Consider the following 27,081-nt stretch of genomic DNA (forward strand, 5'->3'; position numbering starts at 1 on the left):
AAAGGATGCGGGAGGGTAGGAAGGTTTAGGGGCTGTGAGATCGTCTTCCCTTCAAAGGCAGACTGAGTAGGGTTGGGGTGATCATTCAGTGAATGCCTGAGGGGAGAAGGCCCATGTCCCAGTGTCAACAAGAGCCTGTCCCTTGAAGGTGGAGGAGGAGCTTGGGAAGATGATGGAAAGCAAACACTGAGTGTGAACCAGCGGCCAAAGAGCAAGATCGCCTAATGCAAGGACAAGGAACTGATTGGGAAAAACATCAGATTTATTCTAGAACAGTGTCTACTTCATCTTCAAACAGCATTGTTTAGAATGAGCATTTTGGCAGCCTTTTCATTTTAAAGATTTTATTTATTGGGGCACCTGGGTGGTTCAGTTGGGTAAGTGTCTGCTTTTAGCTCAGGTCATGATCTCGGCGTCCTGGGATTGAGCCTCTGTGTCAGGCTCCCTGCTCAGCAGGGAGTCTGCTTCTTCTTCTCCCTCTGTTCCTCCCCCTGCTCATGCTCTCTCTCAAATAAATAAAATCTTAAAAAAAAAAAGAAAAAGTTTTATTTATTTATTTGGGGGTGAGGAGGGGCAAAGGGAGAGAGAATCCCAAATGGGTTCCCCGCTGAGTGCAAAGCTCTATGCAGGACTTGATCCCAGGACCCTGAGATTAAGACCTGAGCCAAAACCAAGAGTTTGGACACTTAACCGACTGAGCCACCCAGGCATCCCCATTTTAGCCCCCTTTTACCGTTTCCTATATATGAATGAAGGAGGTGCACAGCTTAGTACACAAGAGAACACCCACACTATTTACCACACAGAGGAATGAAGGCCGGTATGCCACATTCCAAGATGGCCTCCAACGTCCTCACCTTCTGGCATACACACCCTCCCTGAGTATGAATCGGATTTGTGTGTAGGATAGAATTTCACTCCTGCAATTAGGTCATGTGGTACGTGAGAGATGAAGGGATTTTGCAGATCTGAATGAGGTCGTCCATCAGCTGACTTGGAGTTGATCGCGGGAAGATTATCCTGGATAGGCCTAACTTTTAAAAGAGAGTCCAAAACCTCCCAGAGGAGAAGGGAGAGATTCAAAGGGAGACACTTTCCTCTTGGCCTTGTCAGTCATGTTGTGAACTTGGAGAAGGGACAGCCTATAGGAGCTGAGGACCTCAGTCCTATAACTGCGAAGAACTGAATTCTGTTCAGGAGCTGTGTGAAGTTGGCCCTGGAGGAGAGGCAAAGAGACGGACCCCTTTTGCAGCCTTACAAGACCCTGAGAAGAGGACCCAGCTAAGCCGTATCTGAACTCCCGACCCAAGGAAACTGTAAGACAGGAAATGTGTATCTACTGAAGGCCCTAGTTATATGGTAATTTGCTACAAAACAATAGAAAACAAATATTGGGGGTGCCTGGGTGGCTCAGTTGGTTAAGCGACTGCCTTCAGTTCAGGTCAGGATCCCAGAGTCCTGGGATCGAGTCCCACATCAGGCTCCCTGCTCCTTGGAGAGTCTGCTTCTTCCTCTGACTTTCTCCCCTCTCATGCTCTCTCTCAAATAAATAAATAAAATCTTTAAAAAAAAAAAAAAGAAAAGAAAAGAAAACAAATACTGGCACCATCTACTAGAGGGAAGAATGCAGGGAATACATGACCCCAGGCAGGTCTTCCTACATCACCCACCACTCCACCATTTGCCTGCTTCCCTGCCCAGGAGGACTTCAGGGAGAAAAGAGAGCTCGCATTCCTTACCAAGGTCTAAGAGAAGCCTGTCTTAAGTAGGGAAAATTTTAGATAACGCAGGTAATTAGGTATTGGTGCTAAACCACAGGTGGCTGCCCATAGATATAATTACTGCATCTTCTAACAATCTTGAGGTTTTAAACCTACCCAGCAAGGCAGGCGTGGGAATTTGTGTGCTGGGAGAAGTGACTGTCCCACACAGACCACTTCTTCTGGATTTTGAAGAACGTACCAGAGCATGGTGCAGTGGGCCAAAGTAGCCTCCTGAGCCCCGCCTGATCAGAAACGAAGCTTCGAGTTCCTCTATTGATCATTCAGACAGTTAGAAACTCACTCTCATGATCCCTGGGTGCCTCTCCAGATCTCGGAGGAAGAGTGAATTGCTTATGGCTTCTTACTGTCCTCCTGTTGTTCCTGGGATCGTCGTGTAGAGGACTTGGAATTGTGGCCCAAGTACATGGAGGCTCCCGACTGCCTCCAATCTCAAACCACTCTGCTTCTGATACTCTACATCCTGGCCACAGTGAAGTTTCTTCCGTTTCTTACACATGTCATGCCCATGCATACCTCTGAGCCTTTATGCAGGTGCACTCCTCCACTGGGAACACACTTCGAAGCCTACTGTACACACTGTTGCTCCCAAAACCTTTCTATATTCCTAAGTGATGAGAGGCCCGGGAGCACCTCTTGTTGTAATGAGGCAACTCAAAGGGGGCTCCGGAATGGCCTCTAGATGGGAGCTCGTTGACAGAAAGACCGAGCCATGGATAGAAGCTTGGAATTTTCAGCTCCCCTCATTCCCCCCAACTTCCCCAGAATGAGGAGGGGGGCTACAAAGAGAGTGAGTAATTGATCACACCCATGTGAGGAAGTCCCCATAAAAATCCTAATGGGGGGGGTCTGGAAAGCTTCCTGGTTGGTGAACCCACTCATGTACCAGGAGGGTGGTACAGCCCAGCTCCACGGGAACAGGAGCTCCTCACCCCATGTATTTCTTCATCTGGCTGTTCATCTGGATCTTTTATCATATTCTTTAGTAAACTGGTAAACATAAGTTAAGTATTTCCCTGAGTTCTGAGAACCATGCTAGCAAATTAATCAAACCAGAAGAAGAGGGTGTGGGAACCTCTGATTTGTAGCCAAGTCAGGCAGAAGTCAGGGGTAACCTGGGGACCTACTATGTGTGATTGGCATCTGAAATGAGGGGGAGGGTGGCTGTCTTATGGGACTGAACCCTTAACCTGTGGGATTGGACGCTCCCTCCAGGTATAAAGTGTTAGAATTCAGTTGAATTGAAAGACACTCAGATGGTGTCGTGAAGAATTACTCGCTGTGTGAGCATAGCTCCACCCATCTGGGGACCAGAAGTGTCAGAAGTGAAACTTGCTGTGGGAGGAGCAAAGGAGACACAGGTAGGACACGGGAGGTTTTTCCTCCCTACTTGGAGCCCTACTTCCGGTGGTGGTGCTGGGTTTATTTTGATGCTGATGCTCATGATGATTCACACACGGCTTCAAGGAGCAACAGTTCCTCTGTTCTTTTTTTTTTTTTTTAAGATTTTATTTGTTTATTTGACAGACAGAGATCACAAGGAGGCAGAGAGGCAGGCAGAGAGAGAGAGGGACGGAAGCAGGCTCCCCGCCGAGCAGACAGCCCGATGTGGGGCTCGATCCCAGGACCCTGGGATCATGACCTGAGCCGAAGGCAGAGGCTTTAACCCACTGAGCCGCCCAGGTGCCCCAGTTCCTCCGTTCTGATCCAAGCTGATATAGCAAACATGGAGCCACTGCTGTATGCAAGGTTTGTGCTATGTCCTGGAGGGGTAGGGGTAAAGGGAGACAAGGTTCCTGCCCCTCGAGGCTAGATCCTCTTCAGAGTCCCCGCTGCTCCTGTCTTAGCTCACATCTCCCTCATCCTGAATCTTGCATTAGCCTTCATCCCTCCCTTGGCACTCCAGTGCATCCAGGGTAAAATCTAAACTGGCATGCCGGGACTCCTGCTGCCCTCCTCAGCCCTAAGTCCCCTTGCACAGTGAGCCTCTCTCTTCCCAGCCTCCAGGCCTTTGCCCACCTCCCTCCCCTTTCTGAAGCATCATTTCTTCCCTTTCTGCCACAGCACAATCACACATGGTACCCTTGGGGACCCAGTTTAGGCACTGCATTGGCAGGGAAGCCCTCCATGCTCTCTCAAAGTGGGCAACCCCAGACACCCTCCATGGGAATCCTGGCAACGCTGTCATGTCATGGATAGTTACCTATCTCCGGCTCTCTCACTATCCTCAGCATCTTGGGACCACAGTGGAATGTCCTTTGTGTCTTTTTTTAAAGATTTATTTATATATTTTAAAGAGAGTGCACCCACACACATGCAGGGGGAGGAGCAGAGGGTGAGGGAGAGAGAAATTTTAGCAGTCTCCACATGGAGCATGGAGCCTGATGCGGGGCTCGATCTCATGACACTGAGACCAAGACCTAAACTGAAACTAAGAGTTAGCAGCAGCTTAACCAGCTGTGCCATCCAGGTGCCCCCTTTGTGTCATTACCCACCAAGGACGAAGCAGAAAGGAAGCATCTGGAGAAAGCCTGCTGGATGAGTGAGTTTAAGAGGTCAGGTTCAGCACCCTGAGACCAAGCCTTCAGAGGTGATGACGGAAGAGAGATTCTCCACGTGCTCTAGGGTTTCATAAAGTTCTAAAAACATATACCCCAAGTGTCATGATTTAAAGCTTTCAAACAGAAGCAAGCCTCTCGACTCTGATGTCCTAGTCTGAAAAGAGAGAAAGTCCCCATTCCAAATACAGCCAGACGCGTGAAGCAGGTGTTGGGCTGAGAGGCCCCTTTTTACTTTGAGCCACTGTCTCTCCCACAAGATCGAAAGAAGTCAGAGGCCATCCCTTTTTTAAAACCCCAGCTCCTAGCATAGTGCCTCCTCTATAGAGAATGCTGATTCCCCTACTGCTTTGGATAAATGGAATGTGAAAAGACAGTATTTGGCACAAATTTTTCTGAAATGTGTTAAATGTGTATATTTATGCTAAATGATAAATGTGTTATCTACATGTGTGAAAGAGAGATATACTTTAAATGTCACTAAACAAACCCTATGCCGAATCCTTCAATAACATGATTAACCCAGCTTTGGGGTTCGGTCTTTGGGTTTGTTTTTTGCAGTTTTTGTGGGTTTTTTGTTTTTGTTTTTGTTTTCCCCCTCACTATCTTAGTATAGGTGTCTGACATCTCTTACCTGAATAATTTAAAAAAGAAAAAGAAAGAAAAAAAGCTCCCTATGAATCCTTGTGCCTCTGATATTCTTTTTTTAAAATATTTTATTTATTTATTTGACAAAGAGAGAGAGCAGCAGAGGGAGAAGCAGAGACTCCCTGCTGAGCAGGGAGCCTGATGCAGGGCTCCAGCCCAGGATTCTGGGATCATGACCTGAGCCAAAGACAGATGTCTAACAGACTAAGCCACCCAGGCACCTCTCTAATATTCTTATCAAAAGGCACTACATCTCCATTACTATAGCCAGAGCTGACTTTTTATTTATTTATTTTTTTTAAATTTTTTATTTTTTCAGCATAACAGTATTCATTATTTTTGCACCACACCCAGTGCTCCATGCAATCCGTGCCCTCTACAATACCCACCACCTGGTGTATTTTTTTATTATTTTTTAAGATTTTATTTATTTGACAGAGATCACAAATAGAGAGGCAGGCAGAGAGGTAGGGGGGGGAAGCAGGCTCCCTGCCGAGCAGACAGCCTGATGCAGGGCTTGATCCCAGGACCCCGAGATCATGACCCAAGCTGAAGACAAAGGCTTAACCCACTGAGCCACCCAGGTGCTCCCAGAGCTGACTTTTTAAAATACGCATTTGGTTATGTCTCTCCAGAGGTTAGCGAGGTCTTATAATTCCTCCATTCTCAAAGGGAAAGTAAGTTCTTGAACACAAAACACAAAGACTCTCATAGCCTGGCCCCTGAGGACATGCTGGCCTCCTCATGCATGACCCCATGGTGCGCCCTGCTCTGTAGATACTCTCCACACCCACCGTGCATTTCCACCCCACTCTGCCAGTGCAGTTCCCTCCGATACTGTCCACCTTTTCCTCCTTCTCCACTGAGAACCCTGAATCTGGGAGAATGCTTTGTTTGGGCGGCAAGGAACAGAAAGCCTGACTCAAAATACCTCCAACAGTAGGAGCTCAGTTGTTTCACGTAAGAAAATGAGGCCATTCCATGGTTAATTTAATGCTAAGGAAGCCGCACAAGAACTACATTCATTCCGAGTTTCATCTTCCTCTTTAGATGGTGGGTTCACCCTTGAATCAGAACCGTGAATCAGTCACCTCTTGATATCAACAGCCCCAAGCATGGTGCTTCCCATCGCGGGGCGGGGGGGGGGGGGGACTCTACAGGTGCTTTGAACTGACCAAAGGGGGTTATTCTGCTACTAAATCAACCTTGTGCTTGCCATGGCTAGAGAAATCCTCTATTTCTAGGCACCACGAGCTTTGTTGAAATCACAGATTCACAACTGTTATGCCAACTTTTTCCTAGATACTCTTGCAAAGAACTTATGAGGCAATAAAACTTGCTCAAATAATCTGGTCATACAAAGTCCTCTTCTTTGTCACACATCCATCACATGAAGAAAGTCCCAGTGGCAAAGCAAAGAGCACTCTCGACCTTATACTCTGCAATGAGAATAAGAGATAAAGGGTCCACGATTCGCCCTGAGCACCAACTCAGATAAGGGAGGTCATTTGGAATGTGTCAGAGGATAGAGCCTCAGGTCCAATTACTTAATTCAAAAATTCTCATGACTCCTCTCTTAACAGAGTGGAGTACCCCAAAGCTTAAGAAGTAAAACCATCAGATACCAGGCTTCTTTCCCAGGAGGCCAAAGGGCCTTTGGGACCATTAAAGGCAGAGGATGATAAAGTCAATTCTCAGTTGGCCACTGCCTAGAGACCAGCTGAGCTCACCAACCCAAGGAACAATCACTGCTCGTCTTCCGTGTTCCACGCATCATAAGAGACCCTCACTTACATTATTAGGTTTCCAGTTATTAACTAGCTCTCTGCCTTTGCCCAAGCAGAAGAGTAGCAAGCATCCAACTGTACTGCTATTCATAAAATAATAACAGTAATACCCAGAACGACTGACTTGTACTCACACCATGGGTCAGACATGACCATAAGCACCTTATCTTGCATTCTATAATTTAATCCTCACAAAACCTCATAAGGCTGACTGGGTCCTTATCTCCATTTTAACAGATGAATAACTGAGAGGTGGTAGGCAAGTTGCGGACAGAACTACCAGGAGGAAGCCGTAGGACCCCCACTCAGCACCCTGTGTGTCTGACGCGAGAGCCCACGCTGCCCGTTTTATACATATTATCTCCCATGAAGCTGGCAAAGAGGGAAAGTTCAGCTTTTTTTTAAATCAACACATAAAAGGAAAAATAAAACTTTTCCTGCGGCTGTCTCAGAACCAACAACCAAATCAAAAGTGGGCTTTGGACACGTGTAGAGAAGGGATGTGCCAAAGGAGGGGGAAACATCAAAAATAAAATGTGGGGCAGGAAAGCAACACTTTGCAGGGTTTATTCAGTATTATCCACGAGCACTTCAGTCACTACAGAGGATATTCTTAGTTTGAAAAACTCATGATAACCTGGAGGGAATGCCCTTTGTGGTTCTAATTCCACAATTGCAAAGCATATATGTATGAATGCGGTTTCTGGGACATTTTGAACTTGAGAAGCGGATTCCTCAGAAAAACAATGAGCATGCCATCCACTGGCAAGGGATGTCCCCAGCTGTTAAGGATAAAATGCCATGTATCTAGATCAGGCCACATGAATATAGCTTGTGACAATCAAGTTGTTACAAGGTTATTATTAGAAACCTAATCATTTCCAGGTGAACTTATCAAGACCAGTATCTATGCCCACTGCGCCAAGGAATAAATGTGCCAGAGTAAATTTGTACAGTTAATAATCTTAATTTATGAGGCTATTCAGCAGTCAGCTGGCTTTTTCGTGGGTTGCCCACCACACCTTCACCAAGCTGCTCTCCTCCTACCGGAAAGCCCGAAGAGCATGGGTTACTGTCCTACAGTTCAGCTGAGAAAGTGATGATGCTCGGAGGGGTTTAGTAACTTGCTGTGCTCTACACAGTTGACATTAGGAACTCCATAGAAGAACCAGAACATAACAGCAGCCAAGGTTGAACAGGGTTGAGCTGGGGACGTGGCTCTTCCCACCTGACACCAAGTACCAGGATCTCCACCGACACGGGAAGCTCTCTGTGCTTAGCCCCTAACTGAGGACTCCATACCGACTCCTCCCATGTGCTGCATTTCTTCCCATCCCACATCTAGGCAGTTAAAAATACTTTGAAATATCTCACCCGCCTTTCCATCCATCCATCTTCTTAAAATTCTTGTTTTGTTTTTTTTTTTTCTCTTGCCTCTCTCCCCCACTAAAGTCTGATACAGCAGAAGGGGGAGGGCTGTGATTAAGGTCAGAGTGGTGGGGAGCCACAAGGACCCTCCAGGCTTCCTTTGACCCTAAAGCCACTGTATGTTTCTGGCTCTAATTTGCCTTCAGTTCTCTCTCCTACCCCCATGGTGACAGCATTCACTCCAGCCGTTATTTTTAGCCCATGCTTGGCCCAATCTGCTGAGTTCTGACCACAGATGCTACTCAAGTGACATCAGTGACAGCATGCATCCCAGCAAGCCTCACTGTCATGGTCAGCCTTTCCAGACTTCCTGTTTCATTAATGTTAAAAAAAAAAAAAATGGCTCTTTCTTATTTAATGAAATTCCAACAGAGCTTCAACCCTTAGTTCTCCACAGCCCTCCTGCTGGCGGAGCCACCTGTAGAGGGAAAGGCCTTGGGATGTAGGCTCCCATGGAGCAAGGGGGTCTTGGTGAAATTGCCACTCTAGAACAAACTGGCCCTTGATGGAAAAGTCTTATATCCACCACATACAAGAGACGCTGCTGCTCCTTGCAATGCCTTCCTTGCCATGCAGCAAAGGCAAAATTCTGGAAATAATATTATATTTCATTCAAATTCCTTCCTTAAAAAAATAAAAGAATATGAATAAATGTGTATTTACCTGGAACAAAGCTTCCCTGGACCACCTCCTTGTACGCCCACCAGCCTTCATGGATTTTTGGTGAATTCTGTTGAGCTGTATAGGGGGAAAAAAGGGGAGAGACACTGAGAGGCTAGCCAAGGATCCCTGTGTCCTGGCTTGGAAGAAGAGTGAATATACATACAATAATCTTCTTCTACCCACAAGTTATCCTACAAAATGCAACAGCCACCCTCCCTCTCCTTTTTTTTTTTTTTTCAGATAGATTATTAACCTGGAAATATCTTGTCATCGCATTTTTATCAAAAAGCACTCAGGAGATTTCTATTGAAGGGAAATAGACAGTAATTATGTATTTAAGTCTATTTCAATTCCCCTGTCACTTGTCTCTACCTCCAACTCATCTCTTTTCTACACCTACCCAAGCCCATGAGCGCACACACACATGTGTACACACACACGCGCACACACACACCCTCCACTGGGATCGAGGAGAGGAGGCTGATCCCATCCACAAGCCAGACAAGGGGTGCAGAAACCCTTTAGGAATGGAGAGGAGGTAGGGCATTTGCTAAAAGGGCGAGGCTAGAAGAGGGAAGAGCTTTCCTAGGGCTCCTGGAAAATGAAAACAAGAATATGAATCATCATGGTGAGAGTTTTTGCCATCATAGGGAGAAAAAGGGGAAAGCCCAAGAAATTGGAACGTACATAGCACAGGGATCTGTGAGCTCCTGCAGATGGGACCTCAGGATGATCTTTGACCTTGATGACAGCTGGTTGGTGATTAGGGTGATTCTATTACATGTGGGTAATCTGCCCCACAGCGCTGGAGGCAGATACATTTGTATGGATGCTTCCACTACTGATCCGCATCCACATGTCAACTGTCAGTCCCACGGGAAGAAAATAAAGTAACTTCCACTGTATTTGTAATTCAGCGGGGATATAGCTAATGTTAAACCTTGCTTTGCATTGCATTTCTTTAAATTTTGTTTTTTTTTTTTTTTTTCGGTCTCCTTCAGATGCATCATTCTCAGTGAGAGAACATGGTTCAAAATAATGCATTTGAAAGCACAGCTTTGCATAGAGAGAGGATTTACCAAATTCCTTTAGATTCTATATGAGTTTCCATCGCTTAGCTCCAAGAGTCTCCCATAGTAGAGGGAAGATATTTTTCTGCCTGGGACTTTAAGGGCGCTGAGGCTAGCAGTTTTGTGATGAAGGACAGTTTATGACACAGGATGAGTGAAAGAGAAACCCACTTCTTCTGGAGAGGGCAGTGGGGTTTGAGGTATTCAGACACAAAGAGAAGAGGGAAAAAGACCCTACTCAAGGTCTAGTTGTACTCTATTGGAGAGGCGATAATCCACAAGAGGCATTGCTCTCAGTGGTGGGATTTTCCAAAATACAGAACAGCTCTTGACGAAGTTCAGAACAAATGAAGTACCATCTTCCCTTGATATACACAGTATTTGCATTGCTGGAGAAGAGGATATAATGAAACTATGTAAGGGATACTTTGTGTTCATATGCAACAGGGAGTTTATATGCTCAGATAAATAAAAGTTTACACTCACTTGAATGTTGGCTGGGACATAGGACAATGTATCACTGTTTGAAACTGTCAAATACATTGTAGAGCATGTTCTCAGCCTGCCCTGACCCAGTTGGTGCTAAGTGCAGTATCTTTCATTCAAACAATGTCACAAGGATGCCTGGTGGCTCAGTTGGTTGAGCATCTGCCTTTGGTTCAGATCATGATCCCAAGGTCCAGGGATAGAGCCCCACATCAGGTTTCCCGATTGGCGCGGAGTCTGCTTCTCTCTCCCCCTGCTCTTCTCTCTCACTCTCCCTCTCCCTCTCTCTGTCTCCCTCTCTCAAATAAATAAATACAATCTTAAAAAAGTTAGAATAAAACAATCTCCTGCTGCCCCTCTTGTTAACCACTGACCTAATGGGATTATTTATGGCACTATTTATCTATGATAAATGAAGATAACACATCATGTTGAACGCTAATCAGAGGATAAGGCACATTTCCCTATATATCTAAATTGTAGTGTTAAATCCACATGCCACCGCATTACCTATTTCAATACTTTTTTCTTTATCTTGCCATTTGACCATATCCTTAAGAAACTATCATTTCCACCAAAGGAAAAGCAGTGAGGAAAAAAGAGAAAGCAAAGATGTTTGCTCTTAAGATGATAAAAAGGGAAAGCTAATTCCAATACATTCCTAAGTAAAATGACTAAAATGACTAAGTTTTCAGATTTTTAGATATATTCATATCCTCATTCTCTTCCTTCTGTATAAATAGCCATCCCCCATTCCCTGCACACACATACAGAGGCCCCTCATAAGGAAGACCAATCAATCTGACTGAAGCACTGATTTAAGAGAAGTCACATTTTTTAAAATAAAGATTTTACTTATTTATTTTTCAGAGAAAAAGAGAGAGAGAGAGAGAGAGAGCACAAGCAGGGGGAGCGGCAGGCAGATGGAGAAGCAGGCTCCCCGCTAAGCAAGGGTCCCGATGCGGGACTTGATCCCAGGACTCTGGGATCATGACCTGAGACAAAGGCAGAGGCTTAACCGACTGAGCCCCCCAGGCATCCCAGGAGATGTCATTTAAAAGGTAGAAGAAAACGAAGTCCTTGGATAATTACAAGTATTGCAACGGACAGAAGTATCACCACAAGCTTCAGTTCCAGCCACAGAACTGCAGAACGTCTTGCTCTCCCTACGTGTCCCATCATTGATCCTTCAGATACCCCATCCACTCAGAAGTGAAATCATGGAAGAGTTCAGCAGGCGGCCAGACAATCAGACCATCTGAATGAAGTCTGTTCTCATGACAGAACGGCAGAGCTTCGTTTGCTTTCTTTGACCTGCCCTGTGAAGGATCCAAACTTGCCCAGCAAAAATCAGTCAGGCCTGGGCCCACGTGCCGTCTGTCAATTACAGAATATGCTACCTGCAGGCTAGATGGGAAGAGAAGGAAGGCATTTCATACAATGTGTTTCTGAATGCCTCATACTGTTGGGCCATTTGGAAAGCTAGGACAGCATATTGCAAAGGCATCTCATTTAAAGCTTTGGTACAGGAATGCCTGGATGGCTCAGTTGTCGCGTGTCTTCCTTTGGCTTAGGTCACGATACCAGGACCCGGGATCGAGCCCCACATTGGGCTCCTGCTCAGCAGGGAGCCTGCTTCTCCCTCTCACTCTGCCTCCTGCTCCCCCTGCTTGTGCTCTCTTTGACAAATAAACAAAATCTCTCTCTGACAAATAAATAAAATCTTAAAAAATATATATATCTAAAACTCTGCTACCACAAGCATGAGTGGCTTGTAACAGATCACAGGGAGGAGTACTGGCTTCCCATTTTAAACCTGCCCAGCCAGATCCTCCCTAGTCATCTTGTTTACATCTATCTGATAGCCAGTGAGCTGTGAGCCACCAAGCCAGCCGGCTGAGAACTCCTCCCAGCAAACAGGTGAGCAGAAAGGAGCCTCAGCCTCTGTAGCACTGTGCGGAAGCGTCAGATCTCTGCACTTAACATGCTACCAGCCCCTGGGAAAAATCCAGGTGTCTAATCAAAAACATTGTGTAGACAGTAAAAGCTGTCATCACTGCCAGATGAGGAGATATACATAGCAAGGGTCCCTCTCTTGGTAGTAAGGAAAACATATTTCAATTTTCTTCTCCCTTTTTTCATTGTGGCAGTTTGAGAACTTGCGAGTTTCAAAAGAAAATTCAGAGTCTTGGGATTCAGAAGGAGACACAGAATTCATTACTCCGATCTCCTCTTGGGCAGTTGAGGAAATGGACGAACAGAGAAGAGATAGAAGGGATGTCACTAAAAAAAAATAAATAAATAAAATTAAAAATATATATATAGGATGTCTTAGAACAAGAGTCAGCAAACTTTCTCTGTAAATGGCCAGATCATAAATATTGTGGGCTTTGAAGGCCGTACTGTTTCTGCCCCCATGACTCATCTGTGCCACTGTAACACAAATGAAGCCATATACAATCTAGAAAGGAAAGGCTGTAGCAATGGGCCAATAAAATGATATTTACAGACACAACTCGAGGACTGGATTCAGCCCGTGGCGGGCAGAACTGTGTTGATTCCTGTCTTACAGCTAGAAAAGATTTTTGTCATCTAGTTCTGCTGCCCTACTCAAATGTTTAGAAGTGAGCTACTTTAAAAGGCAAATTAGAATTTGGAAAGAGATGAGGTTCTAATTACAAGAAAATGGCATCTGATCAGAAAGCACCATAGAATGGGTATGTAAGACTAAATCTTCTTTGGGGCGCCTGGGTGGCTCAGTGGGTTAAGCTGCTGCCTTCGGCTCAGGTCATGATCCCAAGTCCTGGGTTCGAGCCCCACATCGGGCTTTCTGCTCAGCAGGGAGCCTGCTTCCTCCTCTCTCTCTTCCTGCCTCTCTGCTTACTTGTGATTTCTCTCTGTCAAATAAATAAATAAAATCTTTAAAAAAAAAAAAAAAGACTAAATCTTCTTTGAACTCCCTGAAATTGGTCACCAGAGTCTACATAAAAATCAATACATGCCCCCCCAATACCATTTCTATTCTAAATCACCAAACTTGTAGGGGTCTCACATAAACACTGCCCACACCCCCATGCTGGGTTTTTCAAACAGTCCTAAAAGAGCTGACGGATTCTTCAAACCCTTATTACCCTTCCCTTAAGTCTAGAAAGCACATTTCTGGGTAACTCCTAGGGATTCTCATCTGTGTCCATACTTAAAGTAATTCTATTTTTACTTGTTAATTTTTCTACATCATTTTGAGATGAACTTCTGCAACTCTCCTCTCTCTGTATTTTCAATCCCTATCACTACCTTAGGTTCAGAGAAAACAAAACTTGGGACCATCTCCATATGGAAAGTAGAGTGGTCTCTTGACCACATGGAAAAGAAAACTCAAGAGCAACACTGAGAGTGGCCAATATGGTCGGGAGGGAAATGGTGCAGGATGGAACAGAAGAACTCTCACAGAGGGATCCTGCAGGGGAAGGGAGAATGCTTAAGGAAACTCCCACCGAAATGTACCTAACAGTAAGCACACACATTGCAGAAATGCACTTCCAAGCCATTGGTCAGTGCCACGTCATCTGTGACAGGTAGTCTATGATAAGGGAGGACGGAACCAAGTATAGGGAAGACACACTTAGACTACAGGTACTACTGTGCTATTTTGTTTAAATGGGCTAGAGGAGCTCTGAACAGTATAGTTTCCTCAAGAAACTTTTTCTCGGCCTAAGGAGGTAACGTACGTAAGGAGGCACTGATCCTATTGGATCAGTAGAACACCAAATGCTGGAAGGGGAAAGAGCGCTGCTATCACTGGATGCAGGATGTGAAGGATCACATTCCCTACCCCCAAGACAATCACTGTTTTCCCTTAATGGCCTATGATACCCCGTACATGGGAAGCAGGAACATGGAGAAGAGCACAGATCACTAGGAGAAACGTAAATGGCCATCCTGGTACATTGCATGGCACCCACTGGACTTGCCAGGGATAATCCTCTCCCTGAAGTGCTTGACTTCTATACATGCGGTAGGTCTCTCTCTCTTCCATGCACCTTTGATATTATGAGTTTTCCTACATGTTGGCATGGAGATAGTGCCCCACATTTACCTGTTTCCATGTCATTCTTTCACATGATACAGTAACTTTCTTGAAGCCAGAGAACATGTCTTCTTTTGAAATCCCACTATTGATACAAAGCATCATCAATAAGAGATGCCCAACAAAGTTGGATGAACCCAGGAAAAACGCTGTCGTGAAGTCAAATGTTATACCACATTGCAGGCCCGCTCGAACAAACCTCGGGAGGTTTTAGTTTACATCCAAAGACTCATTGGTGTGATGCCTGTACTTGTGGTCAGTGGGAATGTCAACAAAAGCAGTTTCAAGGGGCACCTGGGTGGCTCAGTGGGTTAAGCCTCTGCTTTCAGCTTAGGTCATGATCCCAGAGTCCTGAGATTGAGTCCTGCATGGGGCTCTCTGCTCAGCAGGGAGCCTGCTTCCCCCATCTCTCTCTGCCTGCCACTCTGCCTACTTGTGATCTCTTTCTCTCTTGTCAAATAAATAAATCTTTTAAAAAGCAGTTTCAAGATGGTGGACAGGCCCACACTCACTTGGCAGAGGGAGGAGCACCAGGAACTGACACTCTGCGTGGAGAAATCAAAGCCAGAGCAAACCCTTTTATTTACCTCGATGTGTTTCATTTAAAAGTATGGTGGGCATGAGGGTGATACCGTGTCTCTGAGTACTTACATCTGTGCCATTCTTGACAGTTTTGAAGTTGTCAGACAAGAATGAGACCCATTTCTATCCCTCTACCCTACAGGACCCCCATTTACCATAAAAACCAGACAGAACACTCAGATCGAGGATTGCACTGGCTAACTGGGCCACACACTGACTACCCAGCCATTGGAAAGGTATACAAGCTAGAATCACCTTGCACATTCAGCCAGACTCAGGCAAGCAGATGTCAAAATTGTATGTGCGTTGGGAGATTAAGGAAAAGGAAAAAAAAAAGCGGGGGATGGTGAAACAGACTGTATTAGTTTCACCTAAAACACTTGGGATGAGACTGCAGTTAAGAGGCTCAAATGCAGCTGAGGTCAAAAATCAACAAAGGGGGGGCACCTGGGTGGCTCCGTGGGTTAAAGCCTTTGCCTTTGGCTCAGGTCACGATCTCAGGGTCCTGGGATCGAGCCCCGCATTGGGCTCTCTGCTCAGCAAGGAGCCTGCTTCCCTTCCTCTCTCTCTGCCTGCCTCTCTGCCTACTTGTGATCTCTGTCTGTCAAGTAAATAAACAATTTTAAAATCTTTATTAAAAAAAAAAATCAACAAGAGGGAAAAGTCCCTAACATGGATGATTCTTAGTCCCTTTAGCTGGTATTCTAGAATCTCTGCCATTTGCACTGACCCCTCAGTCTGATCTCATTTCTCATAATCTTTATGAAATTTCTGCTCTACCTGCTGTCCCCAAGTATTCGTGTTTATTACTCTTCCTACACCTTTGCTTTATTTAGTCTCCCCCCCACCCGCCCAAAGTTCCCTCTTTATCTACTTCTTCTTGACTAGTCTTACTCAATTCTCAAAGACTCACCAACTCACATTCCTTTCCAGAAACTTCTGATCGCTTCAGTTCCACTGGGATCCCTCACATCCCTGAATTTCAGAATGTTAGCATCTACTTCTCACTTGTCACTGTCATTATTTCAACAAACATCACTGAGTACCTACAATTGTCAGGCAGTGTCCTAAGCATGGAACATACATCCTGTTTTCTAAGTACTTGTATTCTATTGGAGGGAGACAGGAACAGAAAAGCAACTGAAATAAACTAGAAAGAGAACATTATGTACAGAAAGTATTCTGCAGTATAATTAAAGATTGGGACAAGATAATAGTAAAGTGACTGGAAGGACACCTTAGATTGTGGGACAGTTGATGGCCTTTCAGATTATGACACTTAATCTGATATATTTTTTTTAAGATTTTATTTATTTACTTGAGAGAGAGAGAGCATGAGAGGGGAGAGGGTCAGAGGGAGAAGCAGATTCCCTGCTGAGCAGGAGCCTGATGCGGGACTCGATCCCGGGACTCGATCGTGGGACTCCAGGATCATGACCTAAGCTGAAGGCAGTCACTTAACCAACTGAGCCACTCAGGCACCCTTAATCTGAGATTTATTTTATTTTATTTTATTTTTAGATTTTATTTATTTATTTGACAGACGGAGATCACAGAGAAGCAGGCAGAGAGAGAGGAGAAAGCAGGCTCCCTGCTGAGCAGAGAGCCAGATGCGGGGCTCGATCCCAGGACCCTGGGATCATGACCTGAGCTGAAGGCAGAGGCTTTAACCCACTGAGGACCCAGGCGCCCCACTTAATCTGAGATTTAAATGACAGTAAAGATCCGGCCTCATGAAGATGAGGAGTACTAGTGTTTCAGGTGGATTCAAGACGCCAAGAAGGCAAGAAGGAGTTGGGTTCAAGATGAGGCTGAGAATTTAGGTCGTGATCCAGTGGCTTCAACTAGGATTGTGTTGGTGAAAATAGAAGCAGATGGGCACTATATCACTTAAAGGAAAAGTGAAGAGAGTGTGCTGATGGAACGAATGAGGAAAGTTGAAGATCACAGATCAAAGATAACTCCTACTTCTTTTGGCCTGAGTGATTCAATGTTGACAGTTATTAAGATGACACAGGGGACTGAGGAAGAGCATCTCTGGTGCATGAAGTGACGTCAAGAGTTCCATTTGAGATGGCGAGGGAGCATTTGTGGGGAGATGCCAAGTAGGTGACTGGATATAAATTGAATTCTGAAGAGGGTCAAAATGGGATCCACGTCTATGACTCTTTGACATGGAAATGATATTTAAAACCTTGAGTTTAGAAGAGGTCATCAAGAAGAAAGTGAAAATGTAAAGAGAGAGACCAAAGGAAGAGAGAACAGAGCTCTGGGATGTTCAATACTTAGAAGTTGAATTGAGGAGGAGAATCTGAGATGAGCTTGAGAGGGAAAGGCCACTAAGGGTGGAGACAACAAAGAAACAGAAGAGAAAAATAGTAGTCTGGTGCTAGTCCTTGTATCTTTATTTTTGATAGATAGGGATAATTTTAGAAGTTTTAGTTTCACAGAAAAATTACAAAGATAGAGACTTCCCACATATACCATACCCAGTCTTTTTTATTATCACTATCAGTTTCAACAGTAACTTTGTCACAATCAAGGAGCCAGCATTGATATATTAACTAATGTCATACTTTACTCAGACTCCCTGTGTGTTTAACTTGAAGTCCTTTCTCTGTTCCCAGGATCTCATCAGGGTCCCATGTTCCATTTAGCTGTCACCTATCCTTGATCTTCTCATGGCTTCAGCAATTTCTTCATATATTTTTTAAAAAAAAGTTTTCTGGGGACGCCTGGGTGGCTCAGTGGGTTAAGCCTCTGCCTTCAGCTCAGGCTATGGTCTCAGGGTCCTGGGATCGAACCCCGCATCGGGCTCTCTGCTCGGCGGGGAGCCTGCTTCCCCCTCTCTCTCTGCCTGCCTCTCTGCCTGCTTGTGACCTCTGTCAAATAAATAAAATCTAAAAAAAAAAAAAAAAGTTTTCTGTGTTTATTTTAGAGAGAGAGAGTGAGAGAGAGTACAAGCGGGGAGAAGGACAGAGGGAGAGGAAAGGGAGAGGGAGAATCCTCAAATAGACTCTCCGATGTGGGGCTTGATCTCACGATCCTGAGATCATGACCTAAGCTGAAATCAAGAGTGGGATGCTCAACTGACTAAGGGGACCCAGGTGCCCCTATAAGTGATTATTTTTGAAGAGAAATATTGGGGTAACCTCAAGACAAAGAAATAGTGATAGAATAATGCTAATTCATTTTGTTGTTGTTTTGTTATTTTTATGTTATGTTAGTCACCATACATTGCATCATTAGTTTTTGATGTGTTCCATGATTCACTGTTGGTGTGTAACACCCAGTGTTAATCCATTTAAAAACAATCTGGTATTTGACAAATAGGCCAACTATTCAAGAAGCACTGTAACTGTCTAAGGAATGATTCTGTTCCATCACGAATTGCTGTGATGCACATAAGTCGGGACGCTTCTTGTATTCTTTTTTTTTTTTTAACTGTTATTTATTATCTTGGAATCAGGTATAAGTGTATTTTCCATAAATATCATTGATCAACTCGGTAGTAGGTTCTGTCTATGTTTTAAAACATGGATGAGGGGCGCCTGGGTGGCTCAGCGGGTTGAGCCTCTGCCTTCGGCTCAGGTCATGATCTCAGGGTCCTGGGATAGGGCCCCGCATTGGGCTCTCTGCTCAGCGGGGAGCCTGCTTCCTTCTCACTCTCTGCCTGCCTCTCTGCCTACTTGTGATCTCTCTCTGTCCAGCAAATAAATAAAATCTTTAGAAAAAATGCATGAAACTTCAGGCCCCCAAAATTCAAGTTCACACCCAGATTCACCCTGCCTCTTCCATCATGGGGAGAAGGAGAATGTATGTGTGCTGTATTCAGACCACTGACAGTATTGATACAATGAAACAATTTTAAACTGCAGTTGATAAACGATGGATAATTCCTAACATCAATGAGTTAGCCAGTTGTGGGATGAATCTCATTTCGTACGAAACTTTCAATCAAAACTAGTAGCTTTGAATGAGACTGAAACTTTTTCATTTCTCTCTTGAGCTTTTCAGCAAGTCTAAGTCAAATGAAAAGAAACACGCAGGGTTGTTCGCGTCTTTTGAGAAGCAGTGTGAGATAATGGAGACTATGCAGCATTCTGGAGTTGAATCACAAATTTACTACTAAATTTTGTGTCACTCTGGACAAATTATTTCACTATTTATTTATTAAAAGGTGTTATTTATTTGTCAGAGAGAGAGAGACAGAGAGAGAGGGCACAAGCAGGGGGAACAGCAGGCAGAGGGAGAAGCCACTGAGCAGAGAGCCCAATGCGGGACTTAATTCCAGGACTCTAGGATCATGACCTGAGCCAAAAGCAGACACTTAACTGACTTAACCACACAGGTATCCCTTATTTCACTTTTTAAATGCTCAGTTAAGCACACACGAAACACCTCAGTGTTCTTATCTGAACACTGGGAATAATTATCTTGAAGGACAGTCAGAAATACTATGCTAATGTATTTAAGACAATACTTTAGGGGTGCCTGGGAGGCTCAGTTGGTTAAGCACCTCCTTTCAGCTCAAGTTATGATCCCGGGGTCTTGGGATCCAGCCCCACATAGGGCTCTGACCTCGGCGGGAAGTTTGCATGTCCCTCTCCTTCTGCCCCTCTCCACCCCCACTCCCCTACTCATACGCGCTCTCTCTTTCTCAAATAAGTAAAATCTTTTTTAAAAAAGAAAATATTTTATGTGCAATAAATGGCACCCATTACTCTTATTATTTGATGTCAGTGGTGGTGGCCTTGGTGGGGAGGAGGGTACAACCAGAGACAGAATGGGAATCTAGCAAAAGGAAAAAAGTAGAAAATGCTCAGAAGGAAAAATCAGAAGCTAGGACATAATTTCATTTGAATCTGGTTGAAATTAAAAAAAAAAAAAATCACAGCCTAAAGAAGAATTGATCTGCATACTCCCCATTCTCTAAATTCTGAGCCAACTCATAGAAGGAAAAAGACAGCCCTGCCAGACTGAGGGAGAGCTCAGGAGTCCCTAAGGACACTTAGAACATTTGCAAGTCAAAGTGCAGTCAGCAAGGAGCCTTGGGAAACAGGACAGGAGACCTGAAGCATGAAAAGAACCCATTCTGGGAACTCAAACAGGGAACCTGTGCTAGTGGCTGGGACAAAGCCTAGAGAAGCCCAAGACCCAGAAAAAGCTGCAGGGGAAGCAGACAAAATGACCTTCTATAGCCAATTAGCCATGGTGGGACAGAGGGTCAGATGGAAACCTGAGGGAAAGACCAGCATGGTTTTATTAATTTATTTTTCTCATCTATCAGCAGCTCAATATCATTTTGTCCTTCTTTCAGATTCTGATCCCCCTGAGTGTTTGCTGACCAGGCAGTATGTAACAGGGACTGTCACAGACTTTGTAAGTCATGGAGCCAGTGAATTAGGAGCCTATCTGGGCTGTCCAGACCAGTGGAACTAGAGTTTCATTATTTAAATAACAAAAGATGAAAGTAAAGTTTGGAATCTGAATTACCTGGAGATTTGGAACCTGAAAGACTTGATCATTCTACCTATTGTAGCTACTACTCCCAAGGACAGGACTTGAAAATCTGTATTCCTCCCCGGGACATCTCATTCCAGTTCCATCCAACCTTTTCAGCGGCTCACTCAAAAGGGCACTGCACTTTTTCCAGAACTTCGCAATCCCAACAGTTGTGTTTTGCCCCTATGTCAAACACAGTAAGAATAATGTCCCAATATCCATATTCCTCTTCTCACTTTACAAGAGAAGCCCTGGTTTTTAGGAAGGCACAGGATTTCTCAGAATAAAGACAATATTTCTCTACTTTCCCTGTAACAGAGTGTGGACATGCAACTAAGTTCTGGCCAATAGGAGCTTAGTCAGATCCAGCAAGTGTTAAAGGGAAATACTGTGCCTCTTCTCACCACTTCCAGAAAGCTACAATGTGCATACAATGGCAAGACTTCAAGCAGCCATCTTGAACCATGAAGCAAGTCTCATTTCCAGTAACAAGAGAGAAGGAGCTAGAATCCCTACACTGCCTACATTTACAAGAAAAAAATAAATCCCCATCTTATTTGGTATTTTCTGTCACTCACAGCAGAAACTAATCCCAACCTATATACACCCACTGCCGATACTGAAGAAATCAAGACTTGATTCTACATCTGCTATAGCTTTAATCCATTCTTTTCTATACATTTATAATCCCCAGGCACAAGTGCTTAATAATTACTGGCATGCGCAATTACAACCACCTAATCACAAGACTCCCCAACTCCATGCTCCCTGCTACTGTTCCACACCTACCCCACTATTAAGATTTCTCCTCCTATGGGCATCTGACTCTGGATTTCAGCTCAGGTCATGATCTCAGATTGTGAGATGGAGCCCCACATCATGCTCTATGCTCAGCATGGAGTCTGGTCTCCTTGAGAATTCTCTCCCCATGGCCCTCCCCCTGCTCACACATGCTTTCTCTCTCTCTAAAATAAATAATAAAAAGATAAATAATAAAAATAAATAAATAATAAAATAAAATAAAATAAAAATCTTACAAAAATTTCTCCTCCTAGAGCAATATTTTGCTCTTGTCTTTCACTGACCCTTCAAAAATCTTCAATTACTCCAATTCTTTATAAAACAATGTCCAAACTCCATCACACCACATCCCTTCAAGGCTCCCAATGGTTACACAATAATGAATGGATGTTCTAGGGAGCTTCCCATGGCCTGTATGGTGGGGTTAATTCATTTTTTTAAAAGATTTTATTTATTTGACAGACAGAGATCACAAGTAGGCAGAGTGGCAGGCAGAGAGAGAGAGGGGAAGGAAGCAGGCTCCCCACCGAGCAGAGATCCCGATGCGGGGCTCGATCCCAGGACCCTGGGATCATGACCTGAGCCAAAGGCAGAGGCTCTAACCCACTGAGCCACCCAGGCGCCCCATGGGGTTAATTCATTTTTATTTTTACTTTTTCTAAACTCACTCTAATCTCCTTTGGGGGTCTTCTCTCTCTGCTCTCATAGCATTTATTACATACTTCCATCTCATCATATATACTATCTTCTTAAATTGTCTCTTCATAGGTTTTTCCTCCTGCCAGAACAATTCTCTGATAAATATTTTGAACTGAAGTAAATTTAGACATTTGTTTTTCACTGGCTGACTCTAGGTCTTAGTCAGACTGAAGTATCAGCTCTTGTTTATATGTGTCAAATGCTCATGCTATTTCTTTTTCCTGTAACATCATTTTTTTCATGACATATCCAATGTAAATCAATTCTTCAAATACCAGCTCAAAGACCACCTTCTCTTTGAAACCATCCATGTTCCCTCCAGAAGAAAGTAAGCTGTACCATCTCTGAAGTTTACTACCATATTATGTACAATTTATTTCATTTCTCTCCAACTAAGTAAGATTGAATTCAATCCAATCCAAAAAAAAAAAAAAAAAAAAAAAAAAAAAAAAACCAGTTAGAATATAATCTACATTTGACTACTTCTTCTGGGTTTCTATTTTAAAGAGGCTTACAGTTCAGTGAGAGGGAAAGAGATGTTTTTGATATATTTGAGGCAAACATTCATGAGGCACATGAGTTAAGATAACATTTAGTGATGATAATGCTCATTTCCCTGTTGTAACAGGTGTCACCCCTAAAGTCTCAGTGGCATAGGACAAGTTTACTTCTCACACATGTGAAATCTTAAACTGCGTCTCCTGACTGAGGTAAGGCTCTCAAGTACAGGGCCCAGGCTCTTTCTACCTTGTAGCTCTGCTGTCCATACCACATGAATTCAAACCACCAGGCTGTGGGACATCAGGCCAGAGGGAGGAGAGCATGGAGGTAGCTCTCATAGGTTGTTTTCGTGGCATCAGCCTGGAAATGTTGCTTATTACTTCTACACGCATTTCATTGACTAGAACTTAGTCTTCTAAATGTAAAGGAGGCTAGCAGTGAACTGCATAATGGGATTTGACTGGACAGAACCAAGGTAAGTCTTGTAGAGCCCTCTGTGATCCTCTATAATACTACAGAGAATTTTGAAAGCTTCCCATTCCCCTGAGATGAGCCAAGAAGAGAAAGCAATATGTTTTGGGGAAGATAGACCCAGGGTGGCTCTAACTTTTAATCTGCCTAGGCTCTTCCTAACTTACCCTTATTGTCCCAAAATAAGTATAAATAGGATGTCCTTTTGCTCTCAGAGGTGTCCCAGTTTAGATGGTCATCCCTATGCATAGCCATCATCTTCGTCATATGTAGCTTCAGCTGTTTTGAAGAACTTGCCTGCAGGCATCTGGAGTCATGTCAGATCATCCACATAATGGCCAATAGTTGGTCTTGTCTGGACACTGTCCAACCTCAATCAAGAATGTACGCCTTCTCCCTCTCCTCCTGTATCCTCTGCCTTTCTCCTGCTTTCCTTCTCATCATCTGCTCCCTAACAAGTCAATAATACCAATTTATTTGACCACAGAAAAGACCGAATTACTAGAAACCTGGGACCCAGATACTATCCTTTTATTTAAATGCGAGATGAAAGAGGCAAATTTCAAGGAAAAACCTTTCTGAAGGTATTAAAGGCTGGGTTATGATGGGGCTGAGTATGGGGAGGATTCCCTTTTCTCTGAGTAACCTTTCTCCATCAGCAAATATTCAACATGACCCCATTCTTTCTTCAACTCCTGTTTTATACAAGGGAGAATGGCTACTGGAATGAACTGTTGTGTGAGAGAGTGAATGTCATGAGTCATAATTATCTTATAAATAAACGATCTGGGACACCTGGGTGGCTCAGTTGGTGGGACAACTGCTTTCAGCTCAGGTCATGATCCCGGAGTCCCGGGATCGAGTCCCGCATTGGGCTCCCAGCTCCACGGGGAGTCTGCTTCTCCCTCTGACCTTCTCCTCGCTCATGCTCTCTCTCACTGCCTCTCTTTCAAATAAAGAAATAAAATCTTTAAAAATAAATAAATAAATAAATGATCTAATTAGATTTCATTTTCTTCTCAATATGGGCTAGCCTGTTCAGAAAAATGAAGGCGTGACCTAGAATAACAGATGTGGAAGGGAGCTTGGAGATCTTGTTTTCTGTCCCATTTATCAGATGGAGAAACTGAGGCCCACAGGGGTGAAAGCCTTCGGAGGAGCTCAGAGTACGGCAGAGAGGCAGTGCTATGACTTAAAATCTCTGGCCATCCAACAGCTGCTCTTCCAACTTTAGATATATATAAAAAGAAAGCTTTCTCAGTCACTTATAAAAGGGAAGATTCATTGTCAGTCCAATAGAACATCTAAGCTCAGTTATTCCGGATTATTAGTTCAGCATCAGTAAATCCAAACTTTTCTGAGAGCACATGCACTAATTCCACTCAAGAAATCTGCAGAAATGAGATTTTGTCCTGATGGCCTGTGCAGCAGGGTTCTAGAATAGAACATGCACTCTGTGTCTAGGAAAACCAAGTGCAAGAACCAAGTTTGATGAGAAATCTTCCTTTGTGCTGCAATCGTCCACCTCCAGAGATCCATGCGACTACCCTCAAGGCCTACCCGCTTGTAAAATCAAAGGCAAATTATTATGAATGAAAAGACAGAACTATGGAAGCCTGCTTTCTCTGAGATCCCTCCAAAAGTTAATCTTTAAAGGAACAAAGGCAAATGTACTTTAAAATGACATCCCCCACCCCCTGAAGCAATAAGTTCTCTCAAACTTCCGGGAATGCCAAGAACATCCTATCTGGGTAATAAGCATTACATGCTGTCATTTAATAACAAAACCAAGAGAGGAAAAAGAAGGAAAACCCTTACAAACAAAGACTGTTTTATCACACAAGTGAGGCAAATGCCATTCCTTAGAGCTAAGAGAACACTTGGCTTTCAGAAAGAAAAAAAAAAAAATCACCAAGCACAAAAGTGGAAAAACACCCTAAGGATTTCAAAGAGCTCAGTCAATAAAATGCTCCCATCATCCTGGCCAGATTTCCCAGACCATATTTTGTTCAGAAAGTAAGCAAATGCTCTTTCATTGTTAGTTAATGCTCTGCAATTCGACAAATCTTATTCCTTTGGAACATCCAGGGTCATGCAACTGTAAATTTCAAAAGGTAGGCAAAAAGAGACACAGTCTGCATGCAGCAGAAGCCAAATGCAGCGCTCTCGTTTTCAAGGTCAAAAAGATCGGATTGGAAGACTGAAGAAGTTCACATGAATTACACCAATAGTGACCTCCACTGAGTTTCTGAGTGCACACTTAGCTGCTAAACCTAGAGATGCTGGCTTGGGGGAAGGGGGGGGAAGGGGGTGGAAGGTGTGTGAATGTGCCATGACAGGGGTCAGGGCCGGCTGGAAAAGGGTTATGGGCTTGAGCCGGACTCAAAGAGCTTCTCAGTAGTCAAGAGTCAGTCAAGAGAAGAAACAGTCATAATAGCTATCATTTAAATAGCTTTTACTAGTAGGTACTTTTCAAGCACTTTATGTATATTGACTTGTTAAACTCACATAGACCCTCTGTAGGGTTAACTTCCATCTTCCCCCATTTTATAGGTTTGGAAACTAAAATTAAAGACGTGAAGTCATTTGCGTAAGGTCTCCCTGATCGTAAGTGGTAGGGCTGAGACTTTGGCACCCGAGCAGTCCAGCTCCTGAGTCTGGGCTCCTAACCACTCACTATGGCCAGGGCTTTTCAAGATCTGTGGTGTAAATACAATGTTTATCTTTAGAGAACTGTAATAAAGAGAGAGAGAGAGAGAGGCTCATCAAATGCCAAGAGGTAAAACAGGACTTGAGACATTCAGAGAGAAGAGGTCACCGGGACTGAAGAAACAGAAAAGGAACAGGTGGGAGGCAAGAGGACTCCGGCCAACAGCTGGACCATGTTTAAAAAGGCTTCACGTAAAGGCACAAGTTCAGACTGACACTCAGGAAAAGACCTATCACCCCTTCACCAAGGCTGTCTTCCTCCTGTCAGATGATTCCATCTATTCAGAAGACTGGACATTCTTGTGAATAAAGCTTTACTGCACCTGTGCTTAATTCCTTCAAAAACGCTTTAGAAGTAGAGTGATTTGGGTCAAAGGGGAGAAATAACTTAAATCAAAGGGCATTCCCATCCTAATCAGAAAGAAAACAAGGATGATCAAAATAAGTATGAAAAAGGGACAGTTACCATTTACTGGGTCACTGTCTCATGCCAGCTGATCTTCTGGGCACTTCGCATATACCATATCTCTCAATCAAGACAAATGTACAATACAGAAAACGTTCTGGAGATTGAAATTCAGAAACATTATAGAACTTATCCAAGGTCATAAGCTCTTCAATGGCTGATGCGGGATTTAAATGAAGTCTGCTTGATGCTAAAGCTCATGGGCTTTATTAGCTCTATTGTTTGCAAGCTCTGAACAATCAATAAAGGAGGACTGGGAACCATAACCATAACTATGGTTATGGGGTCTGTTTTTGAGTCTGTTTCCAGTTTGCAGTCTTAGGGTTTGTTTGTTGTTGTTGTTGTTGTTGTTGTTTTACATTCTACATTAAGTAAAATCATACAGTATTTGTCTTTTTGTCTGATTTATGTCATTTAGCATAATACTCTTAGGTCCATCCATTCTGTCACAAATGGCAAGCTTTCATTCCTTTTTTATGGCTGAGTAATAGTCCATCATAAATATGTACCATGTCTTTATCCATTCATCTATGGACTGACACTTGAGTTGTTTCCATGTCTTGACTGCTGTAAATAGTAATGCTCAGTAACCATAGGGTTAAGTAAATGGGGAAAAATCATTATGTGTACACCACGCCGTGTCAAAGGAAATGTATAACTTCAAACAAAAAGAAAAGAAAAGAAAGAAAACAAACAAACAAACAAAAAACAAAAAAAGCAATGAAGGAAACAAGCCGTCAAGAATGGAGAAAGGAGAGACAGAGACACACACACACACAGAGCGGAGGAGGGGAGATCACCCAGGAAAATCATACTGATAGGAAACAAAAGAGGAAAAT

At 43.7% G+C, this 27,081-nt stretch overlaps 1 protein-coding gene across 4 annotated transcripts in view; it reads right to left on the reverse strand.

Moving 5' to 3' along the window:
• Nucleotides 1–27,081, reverse strand: part of CA10 (carbonic anhydrase 10) — a 514,780-nt gene that overhangs the window by 419,112 nt on the left and 68,587 nt on the right. For all 4 annotated transcript variants that reach the window (XM_047709128.1, XM_047709129.1, XM_047709126.1 and 1 more), the window contains exon 3: nucleotides 8,866–8,940. In XM_047709128.1, the coding sequence (XP_047565084.1) occupies nucleotides 8,866–8,940 (75 nt within the window). The remainder of the gene's footprint in view (nucleotides 1–8,865; nucleotides 8,941–27,081) is intronic.

This window comes from Lutra lutra, chromosome 16 (assembly GCF_902655055.1).
Source record: "Lutra lutra chromosome 16, mLutLut1.2, whole genome shotgun sequence".
Classification (NCBI taxonomy): Eukaryota; Metazoa; Chordata; class Mammalia; order Carnivora; family Mustelidae; genus Lutra; species Lutra lutra.